This window comes from Hemitrygon akajei, chromosome 13, assembly GCF_048418815.1.
Source record: "Hemitrygon akajei chromosome 13, sHemAka1.3, whole genome shotgun sequence".
Lineage (NCBI taxonomy): Eukaryota > Metazoa > Chordata > Chondrichthyes > Myliobatiformes > Dasyatidae > Hemitrygon > Hemitrygon akajei.
Genome location: NC_133136.1, coordinates 49,796,631 through 49,821,311, shown reverse-complemented (window position 1 = coordinate 49,821,311; position 24,681 = coordinate 49,796,631). Strand labels below are relative to the sequence as shown.

General features: G+C 41.0%; 1 protein-coding gene across 2 annotated transcripts in view; it reads right to left on the bottom strand.

Annotated features, from left to right (window-relative positions):
- LOC140737859 (CCR4-NOT transcription complex subunit 7) overlaps nucleotides 1-24,681 on the bottom strand; it is a 46,414-nt gene that overhangs the window by 12,693 nt on the left and 9,040 nt on the right. For both annotated transcript variants that reach the window (XM_073064591.1, XM_073064592.1), the window contains exons 2-4: nucleotides 20,815-21,037; nucleotides 5,448-5,641; nucleotides 3,437-3,598 (exon numbers count right to left, since the gene is read on the bottom strand). In XM_073064591.1, the coding sequence (XP_072920692.1) occupies nucleotides 3,437-3,598; nucleotides 5,448-5,641; nucleotides 20,815-20,931 (473 nt within the window). In that variant the 5' untranslated portion in view covers nucleotides 20,932-21,037. The remainder of the gene's footprint in view (nucleotides 1-3,436; nucleotides 3,599-5,447; nucleotides 5,642-20,814; nucleotides 21,038-24,681) is intronic.

Below are 24,681 nucleotides of genomic sequence, written 5' to 3'. Positions count from 1 at the left end.
ACAAAGTTGTGCCGAACATGTCCCTACCTCAAAAATTGCTAGCCTATTACTAACCCTCCATTTTACTAAACTCCATGTACCTATCTAAAAGTCTTTTAAAAGACCCCATCGTATCCGCCTCCACCACAGTTGCCGGCAGCCCATTCCACGCACTCACCGCTCTCTGAGTAAAAAACTTACCCCTAACATTCTTCTGTACCAACTCCCCAGCACCTTAAACCTGTGTCCTCTTATGGCAACCATTTCAGCCTTGGGAAAAAGCCTCTGACTATCGACATGATCAATGCCTCTTCCACAGGGAAATGTGCACAATCAAACCTTGTGTCATGGCATTATATCTTAAGACCTACACAAGGGATCCAATCATTTCTGTGTCATAGATGATATCCTATTGCAGCAGACCTTGAAGAAGTGATGGGGAGCAACTAGACAAGGTGGCTACCTTCCTGAGAGAAAGGAAATAGCTGGTAAGCCCCTGGGGACGAATCCAGAGTGGTACGGGGGCAAGCCAGATTTGGCAAGTGGACTACACTGGACCTTTACCTATCCATAGTAAGAAGTGATATGTGTTGACTATGGTGGATACTTAATCCTGGGTATCGGTGGCAGTGCCCTACAGTCATGCTGATCAGAAACGTACAATTAAGGGTCTACATTATTTATACTCCACATATGGAATCCACTGGAAAATACAGTCAGACAATGGCTCGCATTTTGTGGGAACCAAGGTCCAAGAATAAGCTGCAGAGTCCAGGATAATGTGGATATTCCACAAACCTATTATCCACAGGCTGCAGGTCTGATCAAGCAGATAAATGAGCTGCCGAAACAGATTAAAGTTCAAAGTAAATTTACTGTCAAATTATCTATATATGTCACCATATACAACCTTGAGATCCATTTTCTTGCAGGCATACTCAATAAATCCATAATAGAATAACAAGGTCGTCAAGCCGAGGAGTGGTAGTGGGGACAAACTCCCACTACCTAAAAGTGCTCCTTGCAGCATGTGCCTCAAATAGCCTCTGACAACCAAGTCCAACTCCTGGCCTTCTCGTGTGGCTTAGTCTCTAAGTCCGACAGAACTGTTTCTACTGACAGTAGAAGGGGCAAAGGCGGGTCCTGGCACCTTAAAACCAGTGCTTCAGGTAGATGGAGCTCGTCAGCCTGGGAAGGCAGTCCATTTAAGAGAGGGAAAACTCTGATTTCAAACCTCCGCTGCCTTGTGGCCTTACCCACTTATGGGAAAGGCTTCGGAAGTAAACCATGAGGACAAATCCGGAGCTGGAGTCCCTAAGGCAGTCCGACATTGTCTTCAACCTCGCTCTGGCAACTCCTGCGATGACACTGGTGCCAAGTTGTATCGGTCCTTGCCCTTCCCTTGCACAACATCGGTGGCGTGGAGAGGGGAGACTTGCTGCTTGGGCAACTGCAGGTCTTCCATACAACCTTGCCCAGTCCTGCGTCCTGGAGAGGACAAGACTTTCCAGGCGCAGATCCATGGTCTCGCGATCAACGGATGCCAACATCATCATTGCAGAATAACAACCATAATAGAATGAAAGAAATTGTTAATACCAACATGCAGAGGTGGATGGGTTTCCTACAACAGGCAGTGGACAACTTGAACTCCAGACCTGCAAGTCAGGGAGGGGCCCTATCTCCCAATATTTGGCAGTGTCTGGCCTCCTAGAAGTAGAGCAGGTGGAATGGGAAGAGGAATCAGGGAAGGCACGGGTCCAACAACCAACTGGGCCGCCAGAGAGGGGAGAGATTGTGGCACAGGGGCCAGGCAACATGTGGTGGTTGGTGCTATCGGAAGTGGAATAGGGTGACTGAACACCTAACAATTAACCAGAAGGGAGTGATAGTACACTTCCCTACATTGCAGGAATGAGTACAACATTGTTGCTGCTCCTCACCACAACAGCAACAGTGATCTGAGCTAATACATTTTTCAGACTGTCTTACGAATATGCTTAGCATCTGAACAAAATCAAAATGCTGATGTGCTCCCAGATTCTAATTTAATCAGGCACGTGAGTGCTGTTCCCCATCCCTCTGAATAACACCAAGTACTAGGCAAGGAATTAATCCATCATGTAAGCTTGTCAGCTGAAACTGTTGATGAGACTGTAAAAGGGGAGATGCCCTTTCAGAGATAATTTCTGAAAAATAATTTCAGAGATGTTATGTACCAGCATATGACTGGAGTAAGACGAACGTATCAAAGCTGAGTGTAATACCGTGATCTGGGAATAGTTGCTATTGCCACTATGACAGCAGGTTCTGATGGGGAATAGTTCATGTACCTCTATGCACCTTAATAGTACAGAGCAGTCCAGCACAATGGTGAGGATATACTGTTTTAGGTCAGGTTTGTTCCCTTCATTGAATGGTACATTCTCAGTGTGCAGCTCCCAGGCTCTCACAGGCTGCTCTGGCTATGTTGTGACATATGTGTATCACATTGATGATCCGGCCAATCATCAACCCACAATATGAAACACCAGAAATGAGGTATCACACAGGCTGACTGGTTCTGGATGATAGTTTTTCCCCCATATGCTACTGATCAGTTATCAAGGACAGTCATCCTGATAGCATCAGACAGAACAGAATGCCATTGGATTATATCTGAGCAAAGGAAGAAAGCACCTGTGTAATAATAACTCAGTAGTGTTGTATGTACATCCCTGATTAGTCAGAGAATATAACAGATTTACTTCACTATATCCAATGGCCAGTAAATAAGATGCATAATGTAGGATATCTGTTCCATAACTATTATACCCCGGGAGTGAGATGATTGCTCTCTGGAGCGTCAGGAGCGCCAATTCAATAAGCAAACCAGTATCAGCAAACTCTCTTCAGACGACATCCCTAATCCCAAGGCTCTGATCAGTCTCAGACATCTCTGAATAATAACCACACCGACTGTGCATCTGATACAATATTCCTAGAACAGGAAATCTACTCCAAGCTACATCGTGGCAAGTGATTTCCAAGAGAAAAAAAATATTAAACTGCTTCACGCTTGCCTGTAGATTAAATCTGCTCTGGCTGAGAGTTTATTAAAGATGAAGCAAAGTATTGGAATAAGATTAAGAGGGATGCTGCAATGATACACCACTGTTCACACAAGGACTGAATGTCTTCAAGCCTTCTAGGAAAAAAATTCAACAGCCTCAGTAAATAGCAGATAAAGTACCAAGGATGGGAAGACCAAATCCAAGCAACAAGAGCTTAAAACAGTCCAACCTATCCATCTTATCAAGTTCATTCTACAGCAGATCTGAATTTACCACCTCAGAATGTAGTGAAAACAAATAACCTTCAATTCTCTAGTGTTTTCTGAATCATCTGCCCAATATTTAATCAAATTTATGCTTTTCTGAATAGAAATCTTTGTAAACCTAGATGAATTTGAACTCACCTGTGGAATGAAAGCCATTTGACACCTTCACATAATACTACACCAGATGTCATGAGAACTTCTGCAAAATACATTGTATCAATTCCTTCCTCCTCATGTTTTTTAAACTGGATACCAGAAGTTGTAAGAAGCTCTATTGAGTCTTGAGCATACATGTCCTCCCTAAAATAAACAGAAAACTTTTAAGCAGTGTCATATAATAAATACTATGTTGAATTATCAAAGTCATCCCATTTTTAAGCAAAGTTCCCAGTTAAAAATGTCACTATTTACAACCCCGAGATTCAGTTTCTTGCATGCATACTCAATTAAGTCCAAATTACCAAAATAGGATCAATGAAAGACCGCACCAGCAAGGCGGACAGCTAGTGTGCAAACAAAAACTACAAACCGCAAATACTAAAGAAAAAAAAAATAACAAATAAGTGATAAATATCGAGAACATGAGATGAAGAGTCCTTGAAAGTGAGTCCATAGGTTGTGTAAACAGTTCAATGACTGGGCAATTGAAGTTGAGTGAAGTTATCCCCTGTGGCTCAGGAGTTTTAGTTAAGAGGTAATATCTGTTCCGGAACCTAGTGGCGTGCACTCTGAGGCTCCTGTACTTTCTTCCTGATGGCAATAGTGAAAAGAGAGCATGTTCTGGGTGGTGGGAGTCCCTGCTGATGGTAGATGTGTTCAATGATGGGGAGAGCTTTACTCAAGATGGACTGGGCCATATTCACTATTTTTTTTTAGGATTTTCCGTTCAAGGGCATTGGTGTTTCCATACCAGGCAATGATGCAGCCAGTCAATATACGCTCCACCACACATCTATGGAAGTTTGTCAAAGTACTAGATGTAATGCCAAATCATCATAAACCTTGATAAAGATCCAAGGTACTTTAACATACTTAGTTTTAAATTAAGGTAATTACTTTTAATTTCTACCATAACTTTCATCTAATCATTTATTTTCTAGTAATTTAAGCAAATTTAACGTAACTTGACACTAGTCAAAATCTTGGCTTATGGTAGAATCTTGTCATACCCAAATAGCCGCAGGCACACTAACTATGGTCGATTATTTACTAATCTTAATGAAGTGAGACATGAGGCACTGGTTACCATATTTTTCACCACTGTCTAGTAAGATTCTCCATGATGCTCCATTCAGTAACATTTCCAACACAACTTTTAGCAGCAAACACTGAGAAAGCAAATCCTTCCCCAATTTTTATATATTCACTGAAAGACTTTACAAATGTAATGATCCTTAGAAATGGATTTTTGCATAAGGTCTTTAATGCATTTATCAAAGTAATTCACTTAATTCTTTATAAAATACAACAAAAGTGAATTTTTACACATTCACTTTTCCTCACTATAATGGCAGACGATTTGCATCCTTGATTAAACGAACATGCTGGTATGATTTATTTGTGTGCCTGAGAAGTGTAAACCAAAGAATTGCAATCTGCCTGCACTCATAGATGTATAATAACACATATATGAACGATTATATGCAAGCTCCCTTCAAGTGTGCACCAACAAGGTAACAGTGCATAACCATCATCTCCACAATGACCACAGTCCTACTTTTTTCCTCCAGTTTCTTCAATTCCTAATGCATAACATCTCAATTTCCATTTTTACAATAGTCACAAACTGATTCTATGATTTTTGCCCCATGATAAGTTTCCATCCAAGTTTGAGTCTCCCATCTATTTCTTGTTCATGACTTGACTATCAAATGTGGCAGTGGCAAGAACTAAACTAAACTTCATCCAAAATTGACATCTTTCTGCCTACCCCTAAACCTCCCTTCAGTCTTTGGTCAGTGAGTGACTAATGACGAATGTTTTGAAATCTATATTCTGTTATGTCATATTCTACTCAATGATATGTTAACCTTAAAAATGTTAATAACCATTCACAAGGACGAAACAATATTGTGCTTTCATCATAAGTAATTCTTTTTTTCTGTAAACTGGTCAACGTACAAAGTAATAGATCCTTCATTGTACTTACGTAAGATTAAACTTAAAGTTAAATTGCCATGTGGAGGTGCCTGGAGGGTACTCGCCCTGTTCATTTACAAATGTCAACCCCAACTGTATAATCTTCAGCAAATCCACATTACAGCGCAACAGCTGGTACTGATAGTCTGCATTGCTTCTGAATTCTCCAATCGGCCGTGCTACAACACCTGGGAATTCTGTGTCCTGGAAATAATTATTTAAAGTTAAAAATTAAATTTAAAGAGTCTAAATGGTTGTTAAAGTTTCAAAATCAATAAATAATCCTCCACCTAGAACCAGACACATATTTAAAAGTAGTCTACATTACACCTGAAGTTCTCTAAAGATACAAGTCAGTGCATTACATTTGACTGATCAAAAGAACAAATGTACAAGCTTCTTCTTTCCAACTTGGCTCCTTTTCAGCAACTTATCAGGAGATCCTGGCTTTAGCACATAAATATAGTATACATGGTTTAAAATTCTATAAATATATTCTGTATCGATTCATTTGTATATCTTTAGAAAGACTGCTTACTGAGATGAATGCCATAAAACATTACAAATCCAAAATAATTTTTCACTTGAGCAAAACTTTAATTTCATTCTTGACATCAACCAGAATTACTGGTTGGTAATTACAAACTGTCTCAGCAGCTGGACTTCTGGTAGTGAAAAATTGTTTCAGTTTTGATGAATTACCAATAGAACTAGCTGGTAAATACAGTTGAAAATTCATAAACATGAGAAATTCTGCAGATGCTGGAAATCCAAAGCAACACACACACAAAATGCTGGAGAAACTCAGCAGGTCAGGCAGCATCTATGCAAATGAATAAACAGTTAACATTTCAGGCCGAGATCTTTCTGCAGGACTGGAAAGGAAGAGAGAAGTCTCCAGGATAAAAAGATAGAGGGGGGGGTAGTAAGACTAAGTAGAAGATGACAGGTGAGGCCAGGTGGGAAGGAAAGGTAAAGAGCTAGAGAGGAAGGAATCTGATAGGAGAGAATAAACCATAGGAGAAACGGGAGGAGGGGACCCAGGGGGAAATGATAGGCAGGTGAGAAGAGGCAAGAGTACAGAACAGATGAGGAGGGAAGGCAGGTAGGAATTTATAAATGCAAAGTACACTGCAGATGCTGTGGTCAAATCAACACATACAAACAAGCTGGATGAACTCAGCAGATCAGGCAGCATCCATTAAAATGAGCAGTCAACGTTTCGGGCCGACACCCTTCGTCAGGACTGAAGACGGAGGGGGCAGGGGCCCCATAAAGAAGGTGGGGGGAGGGTGGAAAACCAATCAGAGGAAAGATCAAGGGGTGGGGGAGGGGAAGCAGGAAGGGGACAGGCAGGAGAGGTGAAGAAGGAATCTAAGGGGAAAGCACTATGGGTAGTAGAAGAGGGCAGAATCATAAGAGAGGTAATAGGCAGCTAGAAGAGAAGACAGAGTGAAAGTGGGATGGGGGAAGGGAGAGGGGGGGGGGGGAATTACCGGAAGTTGGAGAATTCGATGTTCATACCAAGGAGCTACCTAGACAGTATATGAGGCGTTGCTCCTCCAACCTGAGTTTGGCCTCATCATGGCAGTAGAGGAGGCCATGTATGGACATATCCGAATGGGAATGTGAAGCAGAGTTGAAGTGGGTGGCAACTGGGAGATCCTGTCTGTTGTGGCGGACAGAGCTCGACGAAGCAGTCCCCCAATCTGCATCGGGTCTCGCCAATGCAGAGGAGGCCACACCGGGAGCACCTGATGCAATAGATTACCCCAACAGACTCACAAGTGAACTGTTGCCTCACCCGGAAGGACTGTTTGGGGCCCTGAATGGTGGTAAGAGAGGAGGTGTGGGGACAGGTGTAGCACTTGCGCTTGCAGGGGTAAGTACCAGGTGGGAGATCTGTGGGGAGGGACGTGTGGACCAGGCAGTCACAGAGGGAACGATCCCTGTGAAAAGCAGAGAGGGGTAGAGAGGGAAAGATGTCCTTAGTGGTGGGGTCCTGTTGAAGGTGGCGGAAGTTGCGGAGGATAATATGCTGGATCCGGAGGCTGGTGGGGTGGTAGGAATTTATATATTTTTTTAAACAGAAAGAGAAGTCAAAATTCATCCCATCAGGTTGGAGGCTATCCAGATGGAATACAAGGTCTTGCACCTCCATCCTGAGGGTGGCCACATCTTGGCACAAGAGGAGGCCATGGACCGAGGTGCCAGAATGGGAATGGGAATTAAAATGTTTGGCCACTGGGAAGTTACGCGTTTGGTGGATGGAGCAGAGGTGCTCGACAAAGCAGTACCCCAATTTACGACAGGTGTCACCAATGTAGAGGAGGCTGCACTGGGAGCACTGGAATCAATTAGATGATCCTAGCAGATTTGCAGGTGAAGTGCTCCCTCACCTGGACTGTTTGGGGCTCTGAATGGAGGTGATGGAGGAGGTGAACGGGCAAGTGAATGGGCACTTCAGCTGCTTGCAGGAATAAGTGCTGAGGGAGGAATAGACAAGGGAATCATGGATGGATCGATCCCTGCAAAAAGCCAGGGTGGGGGAGAGATAAAGATATGTTTGGTGGTAGAATCCCTTTAGACATGGTGTAATGCAGAGTATGATGTGTTGGATGTGGAGGCTGATGGGGTGGTAAGGACAAGAGGCAACGGGAAAATGGGATGAGTGCAGAAGTTTAGGAAATGGAGAAGATGCGGGTGGAGGCAGCATCAATGATAAAGGGAGGGAAACCCCATTCTTTGAGAAAGGAGGATATCTTTCATGTCCTGGAAAGAAAAGCTGCATCCTGGGAACAGATGCAGTGGAGATGAAGGAACTGCATGAGATGAGAAAAGGGAATAGAATTTTTACAGATAACCGTGGGAATCAGTAGGTTTATCAAAGATTTTGGTCAACAGTTTGGCTCCAGAGATTGAGAAAGAGAAATGGATGAAGTGAACTTAAGGTTGGAAGTTGAAGCAAGGTTGATGATACAGTCGGCCCTCCTTATCCGCGGGGAATTGGTTCCGGGACCCCTCGCGGATGCTCAAGTCCCTTATTCAACCTGTCTTTATCCGGTGGACCTTAGGACCCAGTGGAACCCCAGACCTTATTTAACCTGTTTTAGAGCGGTGGACATTAGTACTGGGCGCTGGAGCTCTGAATGCGCAGTGTTTCTGCTCATGAAAATAATCACAACCATGATTGAAAATAAAGTGGAAATAATAAAGCGATTGGAAAGAGGTGAAACGCCATCGGTCATTGGAAAAGCGTTAGGCTAGGTCAGTCAACGATCAGAACAATTTTAAAGGATAAAGTGAGAAAGGCTCTGCCCCGATGGAAGCTACAATTATTACTAAGCAACGCACTGGTTTAATTATTAGGATTTGGGGTTTTGAGTTTTTGATCCTCCACATCAACCCGGCACGGTGGAGAGTGCACTAGGGAGTGATCTGTCCCGAATCCCAAGAACTTCCGTTCCTGAGCCCAGCGCTGAAACATACGTTTCTTAAGTGTTTTATATGCATAGAAAGGTAAAATACATACTATATACTAAGACAAACGTTTGACTAACTGACGCCAAATAATACCGGATGTACCAGTTCCGACTTACTTAGTAAGAGAACTTCCGATCTTTTTCGATTCCGATGCACGATAACCCACGCACATCCTCTGGTATACTACAAATCATCTCTAGATTAATTATAACACCTAATACAATGTAAATGCTATGTAAAATGGTTGTTAATACTGCATTGTTTAGGGAATAATGATAAGAAGAAAAAGTCTGTACATGCTCAAACAACAAGTGCTGGAAGAGCACTTCCAGGTTTTCGCGATTTGCGGTTGGTTGAATTCGCAGATGCGGAATCCACGGATAAGGAGGGCCGACTGTATTGACAAGTTCAGCATGGGTGCATGAATTAGCATGAATGTAGTTGTCAATGTAGTGGAGAAGGATTTGGGGAACACTACCAGGGGAGACTTGGAACATGGGTTGTTCTATGTAGAGAATGAAAAGTCAAGCATAGCTGGGACCCATGCAAGTACCAATGGCTGTCCCTCAAGTCTGGAGAAAGTGGGAAGAACCAAAGGAAAAATTGTTGAGGGCGAGGACCAATTCTACCATTCCGAGGAGAATAGTAGAGGAGGGGAACTGGTTGGTTCTTTTATTGAGAAGGAAACAGAGAGCTTTAAGGCCTACTTGATGGGGGATAATAGTATATAGGGACTGGAGATCAATGGTGAAAATGAGGCAGTCAGGGCCAGCGAATTGAAAGTTAGTGAGGAAATCAAGAGCAGAGAAGTGTTGTGGATGTAGGTAGAAAGGGACTGAATCACGGGGGATAGAAAAAAATGATTCATTTTCTGTCCTATTTATTCCTCTTAAGAATTGCTTTATAAAAAGGACATTTGACCACTACATCTATACTGCTCACCACTCACAACTTAAAAAATATAAAAGAGGAGAATTTTAAAGGGAGGATGATACAACAATGGCTAGTCAAAGGCAGCATAAAAGCAAAAGAGAGGACATAAGATAGCAACAATTAGTGTGAGGTTAGTAGATTGGGAAGCTTTTAAAACCAACAAAATGCAACTAAAAAAAGAGAAATTATGAAATATGAAGGTAAGTTAGCTAATAACATTAAAGAGGATACCTAAAGGATTTTTTTCAGATATATAAAGAGTAAAAGAGAAGCGAGAGTGGATATTGAACTGCTGGGAAATTAGACAGGAGAAGTAGCAATTAGGGATGAGGAAATGGCAGGCAAACTAAATAAGTATTTTGCTTCTGTCTTCACTGTAGAAGACAATTGCAGTATGACAGAAATACAACAGTGTAAAGGGATAGAAGTGAGTGGAGTTGTTATTACTTAGGAGAAGGTGCTTGAGAAGCTAAAAGGTCTGAAGGTAGATAAATCACTTGGACCAGATGGTGTATACCCCAGGGTTCTGAAAGTGGTGGCTAAAGAGATTGTGGAGGCATTAGTAATAATCATACAAGAATTACCGGATCCTGGAATGTTTCTGGAGGACTGGAAAACTGCAAATGTCACTCTCCACTTTAAGGGAGGGATGCAGAAGAAAGAACATTAGAGGCCAGTTAGCCTGACTTCAGTGGTTGGGAAGATGTTGGAGTCCATCCTTAAGGATGAGGTTTCAGGGTAGAGTTCTTGGAGGCACATAATAAAATAGGCCAAAGTCAGTATGGCTTCCTTTAGGGTAACCTTGCCTGACAAATTTGTTGGAATCGCTTGAGGAAATAACAAGCAACATAAACAGAGTCAGTGGATGATGTTTACTTGGATGTTCAAAAGGCCTTTGACAAGGTGCCACATGAGAATACCTAACAAGGTAAGTGCCCGCATATTACAGGAAAGTTATTAGCATGGATAGACTGGGCATACTTAAAGTGGAAGTTGATAAATTCTTGATTAGTCAGGGCATCAAAGGTTAAAAATAAAGGTTTGAGAGAGATAATAAATCAGACAAGAATGGTGGAGAACTTGATGGGCCAAATGGCCTAATTCTGCTTTATGTCTTATGGTCTTATAAATTACTTCGTATAACTAATACTTGAATCTACCAGTATAATAAGGCTAACCCAGAACACTCTTTTCAAAATCAGAGAAATAGACAATCAAACTTCCCTACCCTCACTTTCGGTGAACATGTGGAGCTGCCTATTTCCCTTTACATAATCCCACTCAAAAGTGAAATTCTCAAAAATAAATATACATGTTAAAATGACAAACAGCTGGTAAGCTACAATAATGTCATTTGGTGTTAATGAATTTTAAACTCTATGCAGCAAGAGTGGCAATTCTTGTTGCCCAACAGATTTTAAGCAGAACTTTTAAACTTTTGAAAGCCTCAAGAAACTGACTGGGATAAAATCAAGTTATAACAATAGGGAATAAGATGAGTCATGTGGCAATTACTACAAGGTCATGCACAAATGTGATTGCTTCAATCCAGTTTACACAATCTGCTTAACTATCAGCTGACAACTGCTCAAAAATGATTATCCAACAACTGTTGTCACAAGGCCATTCTTCATCCAATTTCACAGCAAACACCAGCTATTTTTAGATGTATCGTTAGCTGATGATCAAGTGGTGTTGGAGTTCTGATAAATAAATCTAATTAGCTTGTTGTCACCAGAGATAAAGGCTGACCTACTGTATTCAGTGACTTCACATTCCATTTTTCATTTCAGATTTACAAGTAATGGTAATTGTCTATTCTTTCTTAAAATCAGTCACTGACTGGGCAGAAAAAGATAACATTATTTATATTTAATTAAACAAAATCATAAATTAGAAAACTAAAACTGTATCAAAAGGACATGGGAAAATAAAACTATAAATGAGTTCTGATCAATAACAATCCTACCATTTAGATCACATCAGGCATTGTCAATCCCCTACCAAACTATTTCTTTTACTTGGGAAAATCAAAGTCACTCCCCAATCCCACAGGAGCCCCGAATGCCTACAAATTTTACTTGGTTCGTAACTACTCCCACCACCGGTTTCTCCAAGCTCAGTGAGATTCACTGTTTATTCCCTGATGTATTCATCACTGAACCATTTGTCACATCACTTTGTTTCCAGATCCCAAATGGCATTTTCCAGAATTATTTCCCCTAAGGTACCTTCTCCCTTCTTCAGTTAGCAATGGTCATCAACCTTCCTCAGAAACCAAATTGAAATGTTTCTATCTTTGCAAGCTATCCAAGCTTTGCAAGTTGTGGGCCCAGTTCTGGTCAGTGTCCATCTCTCTTTTAGCTCCCTACTAAAGTTACTATGATGTTGAGGTACATCCTTAGATGCGCTGGGATACACATCATCAGTGATTTAACCTGAGGTCATTGGGTGTTTTGGGTCTTTCAATATCAGACATGCTCGCCCAGGCGAGCCAACCAGGACTGATCAGGATCAGGCTTGTGTCGCAGTAACATTGGTCTGTGGGTCACAATTCTCAATCCACAGCCATCTGGAGGCCAGCTCAGCAGCCCCTGTGATGGTCCTGATGGCTCTTTTCTTTGCAGCCCCCATAATGCCAAGGAGAGAATAGGTTCTACACAGTGAGCAGCCAGCAAAACCTCTACAATCAGTTTTCTGCTCCTTTCAAACTGATGAGGTATCTCTAATCAAAATGAAAAGAACTCTTTGTTTGACAGCATCATGCTATGTTAAGCTAGTTATACTGCATAGTCTTCCACAAGATAGACCAAATGAGCATTTAAAAGGGCAGTAATAGAGAGACTTAAATAAACAAGCATATAATTCTATGTTAAACTGGAAAATACATTTAAAAAAACTTGGCTTTATTAATGGAGCAAAAGAGTGCAGAAGCAGGGATATTAAGCTGAACTTTTATAAAAGCACTGACTTGGCATCATAAAAATATTGTGTTCCTATCGTTGCACCAAAAATCAGCAGCATAACAAATTATGCATGATATTCTTGGAATTTTTTTTGGACAGACTATTGAAACAGAGCCACTTATACAAGTACTTTAGTCTTGAATTCCTTCATCTTTGCCATTCCAAATGCATTGATTTACACTGGGAAATTTAGTTGCTGAACCCATACCAGATTAGATCTGATCAATTGAGAGGAAATAAGTCCAGAACAGAAAGGCATGTTTCAGGTAATTTACATGTTTTGATTTGACGAGTTAACTTAAATATGTATAATTGATAACTTAAAAACAAATAATTTGAATACAATGGAGAATGTTAACTTTGATATATGACATTTAAAATGTATGCCTTTTTAGTGGTTTTTAATTTTTAAATATTTGTAAATACCATAAAGATTCAATGTCCTTTTTACAATTTTGTCAGCCACTAAGTGGGTGGTGTCGTTTAACAAGCTGCAAAGCATTTCTAGGTATGAGACAGCTGATTGACAGGAAGGTCATGTTCTGCATAGGGCTTCAGTGATCAAGAGTGGTTTTGTGGCCCAGTTGTTACAAATAACCTGGGAAGCAAAGGAAGATGAAAAATAACATGCAAGTATTCCTTGATTTATGAATTTTTCCTTTTACACCATCAAGATCTTGGGATGCGAGATGGCCTAGTTGATTGTTAGCACCAGGCTTTACAGTACCAGTGACCGGGGTTCAATTCCTGCCACTGCCTGTAATGAGTTTGGACATTCTCTCTGTGACCGCATGAGTTCTTCGGGGTGCTCTGGTTTCCTCCCACAGTCTAAAGATGTACCTGTTGATAGGTTAATTGGTCATTGTAAATTGTCCTGTGATTAGGCTACAATTAAACTGGGGATTGCCGGGCAGCACAGCTCGAGGGCCTGAAAGGGCCTACTGCACGCTGTATGTCAATAAATAAATAGATAGATAGATAAATAAATAGATTTGAGTTGATTTTTTAAAGATGCAAGTATTTAGATATTACAGTATGATCGATGCATGGACTTTAGTAAGGCATTTGACATGATATCACTTGAAAGACTGGTCCAAACTCATGGGATTCCTAGTAAATCTAGCTTGGTAATAAGAGATAGAAGGTGATGATAGAGAGTTGCTTTTGTGATAAGAACCCCTGACCAGTGGTGTACCACAAGGATTAGTGCTGGGACCCTTGCTGTTTGTTATATAGAGGGTCCAACTCAACAATAGAGCTCCTCTTAGGGAACAAGTAACTGAAGTGGCATTCAATGAGCACTTTGGCTCTAGTGACCATAATTTTATTAGCTTTAAGACAATGACAGAAAAGGATAGGTCAGGTCCACATGTTAGGGTCCTGCACTGGAGCAGGGTTGATTTTGGGGAAATTTGACAGGATCTAGCAAAGGTCAATTGGGTAAGCCTGTTTGAAGAGAAAGGAACAAATGACAAGCAGCAGAATTTTAAGATTGTGATACAAATGTCCAGGAGCAGCACATTCCTATTAAGAGTGAAAGATAAATCTGGCAAGCTTAGGGAACCTTGGCTGCCGAGAGATATTGAGCAATGACAAGATTAAGAATGCGCAAAAGAAGGAAATCTGGACGCAAAGCGAGAGTATGAGATGGATCTGGCAGGTAAAGTTGAAAGAAAATCCCAAGAGTTTCTATAGCCATATTAACAGAAGAAAGGTGGATAGAGAGGAGGTAGGTCTTTTGAGTGATCAGTAGGGCTATCTATCTCAGGCCTCAGGAGATGGTTGGAATTTTTAATAAATATTTCTACTCCATGTTTACTCAGTATTAAATCATGGAATACAAGTGGAAATGTTTTGGAGAAAGCTCCTATTACCAGGGAGAAGATATTTGCAGTCTTACACCAACCACATTAAGGTCGATAAATCCCCAGAGCCTGACAAAATGCCATGAACTTTGTGGGAGGCTACAAAGGAAACAACAGAGGCCCTCGCAAAGATATTTGATTCATCGTTGGAACTGGTGAAGTTCCCGAGGCTAGTAGATGGCTATTGTTATTTAAAAAGGACAGCAAGGACAAGCCAGGGAACTGTAGTTAACCTGACATCAGTGGTGGGGAAGTTACTGGAGGGGATTTTGGGGGACAGGATCTACCAGCATTTGGACAAACACAATCCAATTAGCAGGAGTCATCATGGCTTTCCACATGGAAAGTCATACTTGATTAACCTTTTAGCTTATTTGAAGAAGTAACCAAAAAGGTGAATGAGGATAGAACAGAGGATGGTGTCTATTTGGACTTTACCATAGCCTTCGTCAAAACCTCACAAAGGAAGGCTGGTCTGGAAGATTAGGACCCATGGAAATAAGGGAGCTAAGCTAGATTCAAAATTGGTTTGGAGGTAGGAAGAAGAGGGTGGCTGAAGGTTGTTTCTCAGAATGGAGGCTGGTGATTAGCACAGGGGTTAGTGTTGGAACCCTTGTTTTTCATTACTTACATGAATGATTTGGATGCAAATGCACAAGGCTTGATCAGTAACTTCACAGATGACACAAAATTAGAAATTATTATCAATAGTAAAGAAAGTTATCATATCCTGCTAATTGTTATATGGTTATATTATAGATTATAAGAGATCCTGATCAGTTAGGGAAGAGGGAGAGCAGTCCAAAATGTTTCAATAAACACGAGTGAGCTGATGCATTTTATGGTTTATAAAGTTAAACCAGTGTAGGAGTTACATAATGAATGGTAGTGCACTAGATCGTGTAATAGAACAGAGGGACTTAGTAGGACTAGGAGTACAATAGAGTACAAGGGCATGGTTCAGTGAAAGTAGTGTCACAGGTAAGAGAGGGTGGTGAACAAGATGTTTAGCATGCTGGCCTTTATCAGTTAGGGCACTGAGTTTTCGAACTGGGGCATTATACTGCAGCTGTTTAAGTCATTTGTGAGGCCACACTTGGGATAGAGTTAACTTATGATAGTAAAGATGTGGTTCATCTAGAAAGAGAGCAGAAAAGATCTAAGAGGTTGTTGTCAGAACTAAGATCCTGGCCGCACTGGTCTTTATTCCTTATAACACAAGAGAATGAGGAGCAACCTTATAGAAATGTTTAAAATGATGAGAGGCAAAGGCAAGGTGGATGGTTCAGTTCATCCCAGTTAATCCCAGGGTAGATGAGTCCAAAAACAATTTAGGGAAAGAGGGAAAGACTTGTAAAGGACCAAGAGGGCAACTTTTTTCTTTCAGAGGGTGGAGAGTTCAAGGAAAAAGCTGCCAGAAGAAGTGGTTCAGGCAGGTACAATACTATCACTTAAGAAGCACTTGGATAGATATATGAAGGGATATGGATGAAACAGATATGGGCCAAATGCAGGAAACTGGGTCTAGCGGAATGGGCACAGTGGTTGGCATGGATTCAATGAACCAAACCATATGCATCCATGTTGAATTGCCCAACATCTCTATATAAATTAACAGCTTTGATACATAAAGTATAGAGAGGCGAGAGTGGATATCAGACTGCTGGAAAGCAGTGCTGAAATGGTAGTAATGGAGGACAACAAAATGGCAGACGAACTGAATAAGTATTTTTATCTGTCTTCACTGTGGAAGACACTAGCCGTATGGTGAAAGTTCCAGGTGTCAGGGGCATGACATGTGTGAAGTTACCAAAACTAGAGAGAAGGCTCTTGGGAACCTAAAAGGTCAGAAGGTAGACACATCACCTGGACCAGATGGTGTACACCCCAGAGTTCTGAAAGAGGTGGCTAAAGAGATTGTGTATGTATTAGTAATGATCTTTCAAAAATCACTAGATTCTGGAATGGTTCCAGAAGACCAAAAAATTGCAAATGTCAGTACACTCTTCAAGAAGAGGGAGTGGAAAAAGAAACCATAGGCTCATTAGTCTGATCTCAGCGGTTAGGAAGATGTTGGGAGTCGATTATTAAGGATGAGGTCTCAGGGAACTTGGAGGCACATGATAAAATAGGCCATAGTCAGCATGGTTTACTCAAGAGAAAATCTTGCCTGAGATATCTGTAGGAATTCTTTGAAAAAGTAATAAGCAGGATAGATAAAGGAGAATTGCTCGAGGTTGTCTACTTGGATTTTCAGAAGGCCTCTGACAAGTTATCACACATGAGGCTGCTTTACAAGCTACAAGCCCATGGTATTACAGGAAAGATTCTGGCATGAATAAAGGAGTGGCTGATTGGCAGGAACAAAGTGTGCGCATAAAGGGAGCCTTTTCTGGCTGGCTGCTAGTGATGTTCCATGGGGGTCTGTGTTAGAACTGATTCCCGTCATATGATTTGGATGATGGAATTGATAGCTTTGTTGCAAAGTCTGCAGATGAAATGAAGATAGGTGGAGAGACAGGTACTTTTGAGGAAGTAGAGACGCTACAGAAGGACTTAGACAGATTAGGAGAATGGGCAAAGAAATGGAAGATGGAATACAGTGTTGTGAAGTGTATAGTCATGTACTTTGGTAGAAGAAATGAAAGGGGTGATTATTTTCTAAATGGAAGGAAAATACAAAACACTGAGGCACAAAGCAACTTGGAAGTCATTGTACAGGATTCCCTAAAGGTTAACTTGCAGGTTGAGTCTGTGGCGAGGAAAGCAAATGCAATGTTAGCATTCATTTCAAGAAGACTAGAATATAAATGTAAGGATGTAATGTTGAAACTTTATAAAGCACTGGTGAGACCTCACTTGGAGTACTGTGAGCAGGTTTGCCCCCCCCCCCCCCCCACTTATCTTAGAAAGGATGTACTGAAACTGGAGAAGGTTCCAAGGACGATCACAAAAATTATTCCAGGATTGAATGGCTTGTCATTGCAGAGCATCTGATGACAGTGGGCTTGTATTCACTAGAATTCAGATCAATGAGGGTGACCTCATTGAAACTTATTGAAATGGTGAAAGGCCTTCATGAGAGTGGACATGGAGAGGATGCTTCTTATGGTGGGAGAGTCTAAGATCAGAGGACACAGCCTCAGAATAGATGGGTGTCCTTTTAGAACAGAGATGAGGAGGAATTTCTTTAGCCAGAGTAGTGAATTTGTTGGAATTCTTTGCCACAGGCAGCTGTGGAGAGCAAGTCTTCATGTATATTTGATAGATTGATAGATTTTTGAAATGGCCAGGGCATGAAGGGACATGGGGAGAAGGTAGGAGACTGGGGCTGAGAGGAAAGTTGGATCAGCCATGATGAAATGGCAGAGCAGATGTTACAGGCCAAATAGCCTAATTCTGCTCCTATATCTGATGGTCTTATATATAGTGATGAAGAGGATATGCAGATGGCAGAAGCATCGGTAGGGCTGTTGATAGTGAAGTAGTCTCTGTCTACAGAGATATTATCAGCTGAAAAGGAGCAGAGCAATGGCACATGAAATTTACTGGTGCTGAATGTGAAGTGATGCATTTTGGGAGATCAAATAACACAGTAAATTGCTGGGCATTAGTGAGTATTGAGGAACATAAGGACTTGATACAACAGTCCCTGAGGTTTGTAGCACAGTGGAATGGTAAAGACATATGGGATGTCAGCCCTCTTTAGCTGCAGCATAGAATATAGTAACAGGAAATTCGTGGAAAGCTTGATAAAACAGTGGTGAACCTGTTTTACCATCTGGAATATTATGTGCATCTTTGGTCACCATGTTATAAAAAGGATGTGATTGCTCTGGAAATGGTATGTAGAGCAGATTCATCATGATAGTGACTGGAATGGAGTGCCATAATTATGATGAAAAATTGGATAGATTCAGTATGTTTTCCTTGGAGCAGAGAAGACTAAGGGAAGACCAAAGAGAGGCACGCAAAACTGCGAGAAACTTAGACAGAGTAAACAGAAGTAAACTTTTTCCTATCGCAAAGGTGTTTATAATCAGACATAGGTTTAGAATAAAGGACAAAAAATACAGAGGGAAATTTTTTCCCCCACTCAGGTGGATGGAGTTTTGAATGCATTCATGAGAGAATTGGAGATTAAAATTTCACAACTTTCAACAAGCATCTAAATGAGCACTTGAAGCACCAAGACACAGATGATTAATTACCACATGCTGGCAAAAGGGATCAGTATAGAAAGAACACTGAACAGAACAGCACAAAAACAGGCACTTCAGCTCACCATGTCTGTGTTAAGCATGACAGCAATATAACCTATGCTGCATATGGTCCATATCCCTTTGTTTTATGGCTGTTTATATGTCTAGCTAAATGCATCTTAAACTTTACTATCATACCTGCTTCTACCACCTCAACTGTGTAATTCATTTTAGGCTGCAAATCGACAGAGAAACTCTTCACAATTATAGATTGTCTAATGCTGCAGTTAATTTATGGTTGGTTAGTTTTTATTTAGTGATTCCATTCTAGATTTATCTATGTGCTTAGATTAAATTACAACTTGTCAGTCCTCACTCACCAGTCCTTACAGTCAAATCAATGTAGAAATAGAAATTATCACACCAGGGAGTTTAAATACCTTTGGTTTAGACAAAAGCTCACATAAATACGTCCTAAAATTACATTTACAAGGTACACAATCTGATTTAGCCAAATTCACATTGATAGTACAAAGCATTTTGAAACCACACTGAAAAAAATTAAAGCAGACTGACTTTCTTCGAAAGAACCAACCCCAAATGTAAGTTGCAATTCAACAAAACTTCAAATCAAAGATTTTTTTAGAATGCACCAGAAAATTACCTAAGGCTATTAATTCCATGATTTACTATAATGATAGCCTGAATTGTGTGGTAGTAAGACCTTAAGACCTGTACAGGAGCAGATTTAAGCCATTTTGTCCATCGTGTCTGCTCTGCCATTCCATCATGGCTGATTTATTATCCTTCTCAACCCCATCCTCCGGACTTCTCCCCATAATCTTTGATGCCCCAACCAATCAAGAGCCTATCAACCCCTTCCTTAAACATACCTAATGAACTGGCCTTCACAGCTATCGGTGGCAATTAATTCCACTGATTCACCACATTCTGGCTAAAGAAATTCCTTATCTTATTCTAATCTGAGGCTGTGCCCGCTGGTCCTCAACAACTCTACAGTAGGAAACATCCTCTCCATATCCACTCTATCGAGGACTTTCAATTTAGGCCTAATAGTAATAAAATTATTCATGTTTGCAGCACTACTCCAAGAAATTAACAATAATTTCAATATTTCTGCATAAAGTTTTATATATAAAAATCCAGAAATAACTTAATAATTCAATCCTCCAGCATAAACTTTATTTTTACATCCACAACAAAAATCAAGGAAAAAATCAACTGAACTAATGGTAATTCTAAATAATTATAAACTTTAGAAGTGATATTTTTTCTTGCTGCACAAGGTGCATGGTTAAAAATCAGCATCTTCCCAAGCTATAATAACTGCTTAGAGTGCCACGAGGCCTTAAAATAACTACACAAGTTATAGGAGGGTTCCATTCCTATGAACTGCTCATAACCCAAACAGTCTGCATGTTAGAAATGCTGCCCTGTACTGAGTTCCAACAAGACAAACAAGTCCCACAGACATGCAGCAGCTAGCAAATACAGTCTGTTGGTTTCCTAAACACTCACTCTGCACAGGATTCACATACATCCAGCATTCATAAACTGGGGAAAATCCTGTACTAAAATTCCCTCAGGTGACATACATCAAACAGAAATATGCCAATATTTAGGAAATATTAAGAACTGCATTTTTTTGCTACCTGGCATGTTTGTGAAACATCGATGTGAACAAACTCTCAATTAACTCTACAGACCAATAGATACTATGGATTCTTTTGAACTGACTGCAAAAGGCGACAGGTGCAGAAAAGAGGAAATTCTTGTTACAAAGTTGCTTAAGGTATATGAGAGTGATCTATAATAGTCTTCAGCTTTGCAGGAAATTCTGGATCTAAATACTACATAATCTAAATGTAAACCTTAAAAACTGAAACAAAACCAAGTATCTGATTTACCATTGCAACATAGTTGAATTTCCGAATTACTTGACGTATTCTCTTCATCTCTTCATCCAGGTTACAAGCCCAGACCTCACAGATTCTTTGGCTGTGATCCACTGTTGCTGCTGGCATGTTGCCAAGTTCAACTAGCCTTCATTAAAGCACTATTCTTTCAGGTCAGATAGTTGTATGTCAGGATGCCCAAATTTATTCTGTAACCTCCAGTTGCAAAAAACGCCTATGAAACAAAAAGGAAACAAATCTGAATGCATTAAAATGAAATAGGACTTCAGTAGTAGCACAAAATTTAAGTAATAACTTTAAATTTCTGTAATTCTTTGATCAGCATCGGGAAATAAATGTTGCTAAACATTTTCTAACTCGCGTCAGTCACATGCATGTCGTATGGCCATTAGACATTACATTGTGATTAGAGCGAACAGTTTTTAAATAGTGTGACTTGCATGTTTGCATTCAAAATGCAGTGATTTTTGTCACTGATAGCTGGCAAGTAAAAACCATTAAGACAATTCAGAACTGTTTTGCTCACTGGTTTCAAGCTTTCAGACTCGGAGATGTCAGAAACAGCTGGGAGTGAAAATGAGACAATTTCACTACTTCAACAAGTTAGGAATTATTAAAAATTTGAAGGTATCAACAACCATCTTAAATATTACAATGAAAAGGAAGAACTGGAAGATGCAATCATAGAAAACACTTTGAAGGACATCCATGATCTGCACTAGATGTCTGTGTTGACTTTGTTCATTTACAGTCAATTAAAATAATACATCAGCATACACTGAATGCATTCCTCCATCAATAACTATTCAGAACTAATACACAGTTTTTATAGTACTGTAGCAGTATTGGTAGTATTCTAATTTATTTGGTATTTCACTTAAATACATAATTTGTTACTCAGTTTATCTATTTTATAAAAAACACAAAATGCTGGCAGAACTCAGCAGGCCAGACAGCATCTATGGGAGGAGGTAGTGACGACGTTTCGGCCCGAAACCCTTCATCAGGAGTGTTTGATGAAGGGTTTCGGCCCGAAACGTCGTTATTACCTCCTCCCATAGATGCTGTCTGGCCTGCTGAGTTCTGCCAGCATTTTGTGTTTTTTATTCATTTCCAGCATCTGCAGGTTCAGTCGTGTTATCTATTTTATACATTTTTAACTATTTCCATGAAACTTTGCCTAATTGGGGCTGCTTAATTGGGCCAAAAGGTATTGTGCCAATTGACAGAATCCACAGTATTACAATGTAACCAGCATTATAAAAGTGGCTTAAAATGCTTATAGTGCAGTTCAGAGACAGGGGTAACAGATGGGTGGGGTGGGGTGGCTAACTAACTACTTGGAAGAAGAAAATTGTAAGATAGTGCAAAGTTTAGCACTTCAATAAGGAAGATTTTGGAAAAGGCGAATTGCAGGGTAGGTGATGACTGCAAATAAAACGGAGGAGCAACTTTCTGAAGACTTCCCTGGTATGGAAACAACAATGCCCTTGAAAGGAAAGTCCTACAAAAAATAGTGGATATGACACAGTCCATCACAGGTAAAGCCCTCCCCATCATTGAACACATCCACATGGAGTGCTGGTGCAGAAAAGCAGCATCAACACCCAGGCCATGCTCTCTTCTAGCTGCTGCCATCAGGAAGGTGGTACAAGAGCCTCAGGACCCACATCACTAGGTTTAGCAACCCTTCAGCCATCAGGCTCTTGAACCAGAGGGAATAACTTCACTCAACTTCACACACCGCATCACTGAGCTTTCCCACAACCCAAGGACTCATCTTCAAGGAATCTCCAGCTCATATTTTCAATATCTGTTGCTTATTTATTATTATTTCTTTTTTTCTCTTTTGTATTTTGCACCTCTGTTATTTGTCATATTCTGTCATACAGAATATCAATAACTGTAGCGCTTCTCTTCCTGATGAACTTAACATATTCTACGCAAGATTCGAACAGAAGAGGAGCGTCCCACCCCCTCTGGATGAACCGGACCTGGTGGCATCAAGATTCATCGTCACCGAGGAAGATGTTAGAAGAGCCTTTCTGAAGATAAATCCAAGGAAGGCGACAGGCCCAGATGGCATCCCGGGACGGGTTCTCCAGTCACTGTTCACCGTGCAAGTGAGCTAGCTGGAGTGTTTGCTGACATCTTAAACTGCTCCCTGCTTCAATCTAAGATCCCCTCGTGTTTTAAGAAGGCAATGATAATCCCAGTGCCGAAGAAAAGCAAGGTGGCATGCCTGAATGACCACTGACCTGCGGCTCTAACATCAATTGCTATGAAGTGCTTCGAGCAATTGGTTATGGCACACATCAACAATAACCTACTGGTCAACCTTGACGCTTTGCAATTCGCCTACTGGAGCAACAGGTCAACGGCAGATGCCATCTCTCTGGCACTACATACCTCCTTAGAACACCTGGAGAATAAAGACGCATATGTAAGGCTCCTTTTCATTGACTACAGCTCTGCCTTTAATACCATCATTCCAAATAAACTGATTCCTAAGCTCTGGAACCTGGGTCTCAACACTCAGATCTGCAGCTGGATCTTCAACTTCCTCACGGACAGGACCCAGGCTGTAAAAATAGGGGACAAGCTCTCCTCTACAATCACTCTGAGCACCGGTGCCCCACAAGGCTGTGTACTCAGCCCCCTACTGCACTCACTGTACACCCATAATTGTGCAGCCAAGTTTCCAACAAACTCAATATATAAGTTTGGTGATGACACCACAATTGTAGGCCCCATCTTGGGTAATGATGAGTCTGAGTACAGAGAGGAAATTAAGAACCTGGCGCATGGTGCAAAGACAATAACTTCAGCAAGATGAGGGAATTGGTTGTTGACTTCAGAAAGAGTAGCGGACTGCACGACCCCATCTACATCGGTGGTGTGCAGGTGGAACAGCTTTAAGTTCCTCGGGGTGAATAACCAAGCAGAGTCCACTGCCAAGAAGGCCCAACACCTTTTTTAACCAAGCTGATATTTGGCCTGTCCCCTAAAACCCTCAATAATTTTTATAGGTGCACCGTAGAAAGCATTCTTCCAGGGTGCATCACAACCTGGTATGGACGTTGTCCCGTCCAAAACCGAAAGAAGCTGCAGAAGCTCGTGAACCTAGCCCAGCACATCGCACAAACCAATCTTCCATCCATGGACTCACTTTACACCACATGCTGTCGGAGCAGTGCTGCCAAGATAATCAAGGACAAGACGTAGCCCGCCAACACACTTTTTGTCCCACTTCCCTCTGGGAGAAGGTTCAGGAGCTTGAAGATTCGTATGGCCAGATTTGGGAACACCTTCTTTCCAACTGTGATAAGACTGCTGAACAGATCCTGACCCGGATCTGGGCCGTACCTTCCAAATATCCCAACCTGACTTGCACTACCATACATTCCCTTTTCTATTTTCTAATTATGATTTATAATTTAAATTTTTATTATATTTACTTCGATTTGTACCTCAGGGAGCACGAAGCGCACAAACAAGTATCACTGTGATGATTGTACGCTCTAGTATCAATTGTTTGGTGACAATAAAGTATTTGTATTTGTAAACCTGTACCCTCTTGTGGTAGTCATTTCAGCCCAGGGAAAAAGCCTCTGACTATCCACACAACCAATGCCTCTCATCATCTTATACACCTCTATCAGGTCACCTCTCACCCTCCGTCACTCCAAGGAGAAAAGGCTGAGTTCACTCAACCTATTCTCATAAGGCATGCTCCCCAATCCAGGCAACATCCTTGTAAATCCCCTCTCCACCCTCTCTATGGCTTCCACATCCTTCCTGTAGTGAGGTGACCAGAACTGAGCACAGTATTCCAAGTGGGGTCTGACCAGGGTCCTA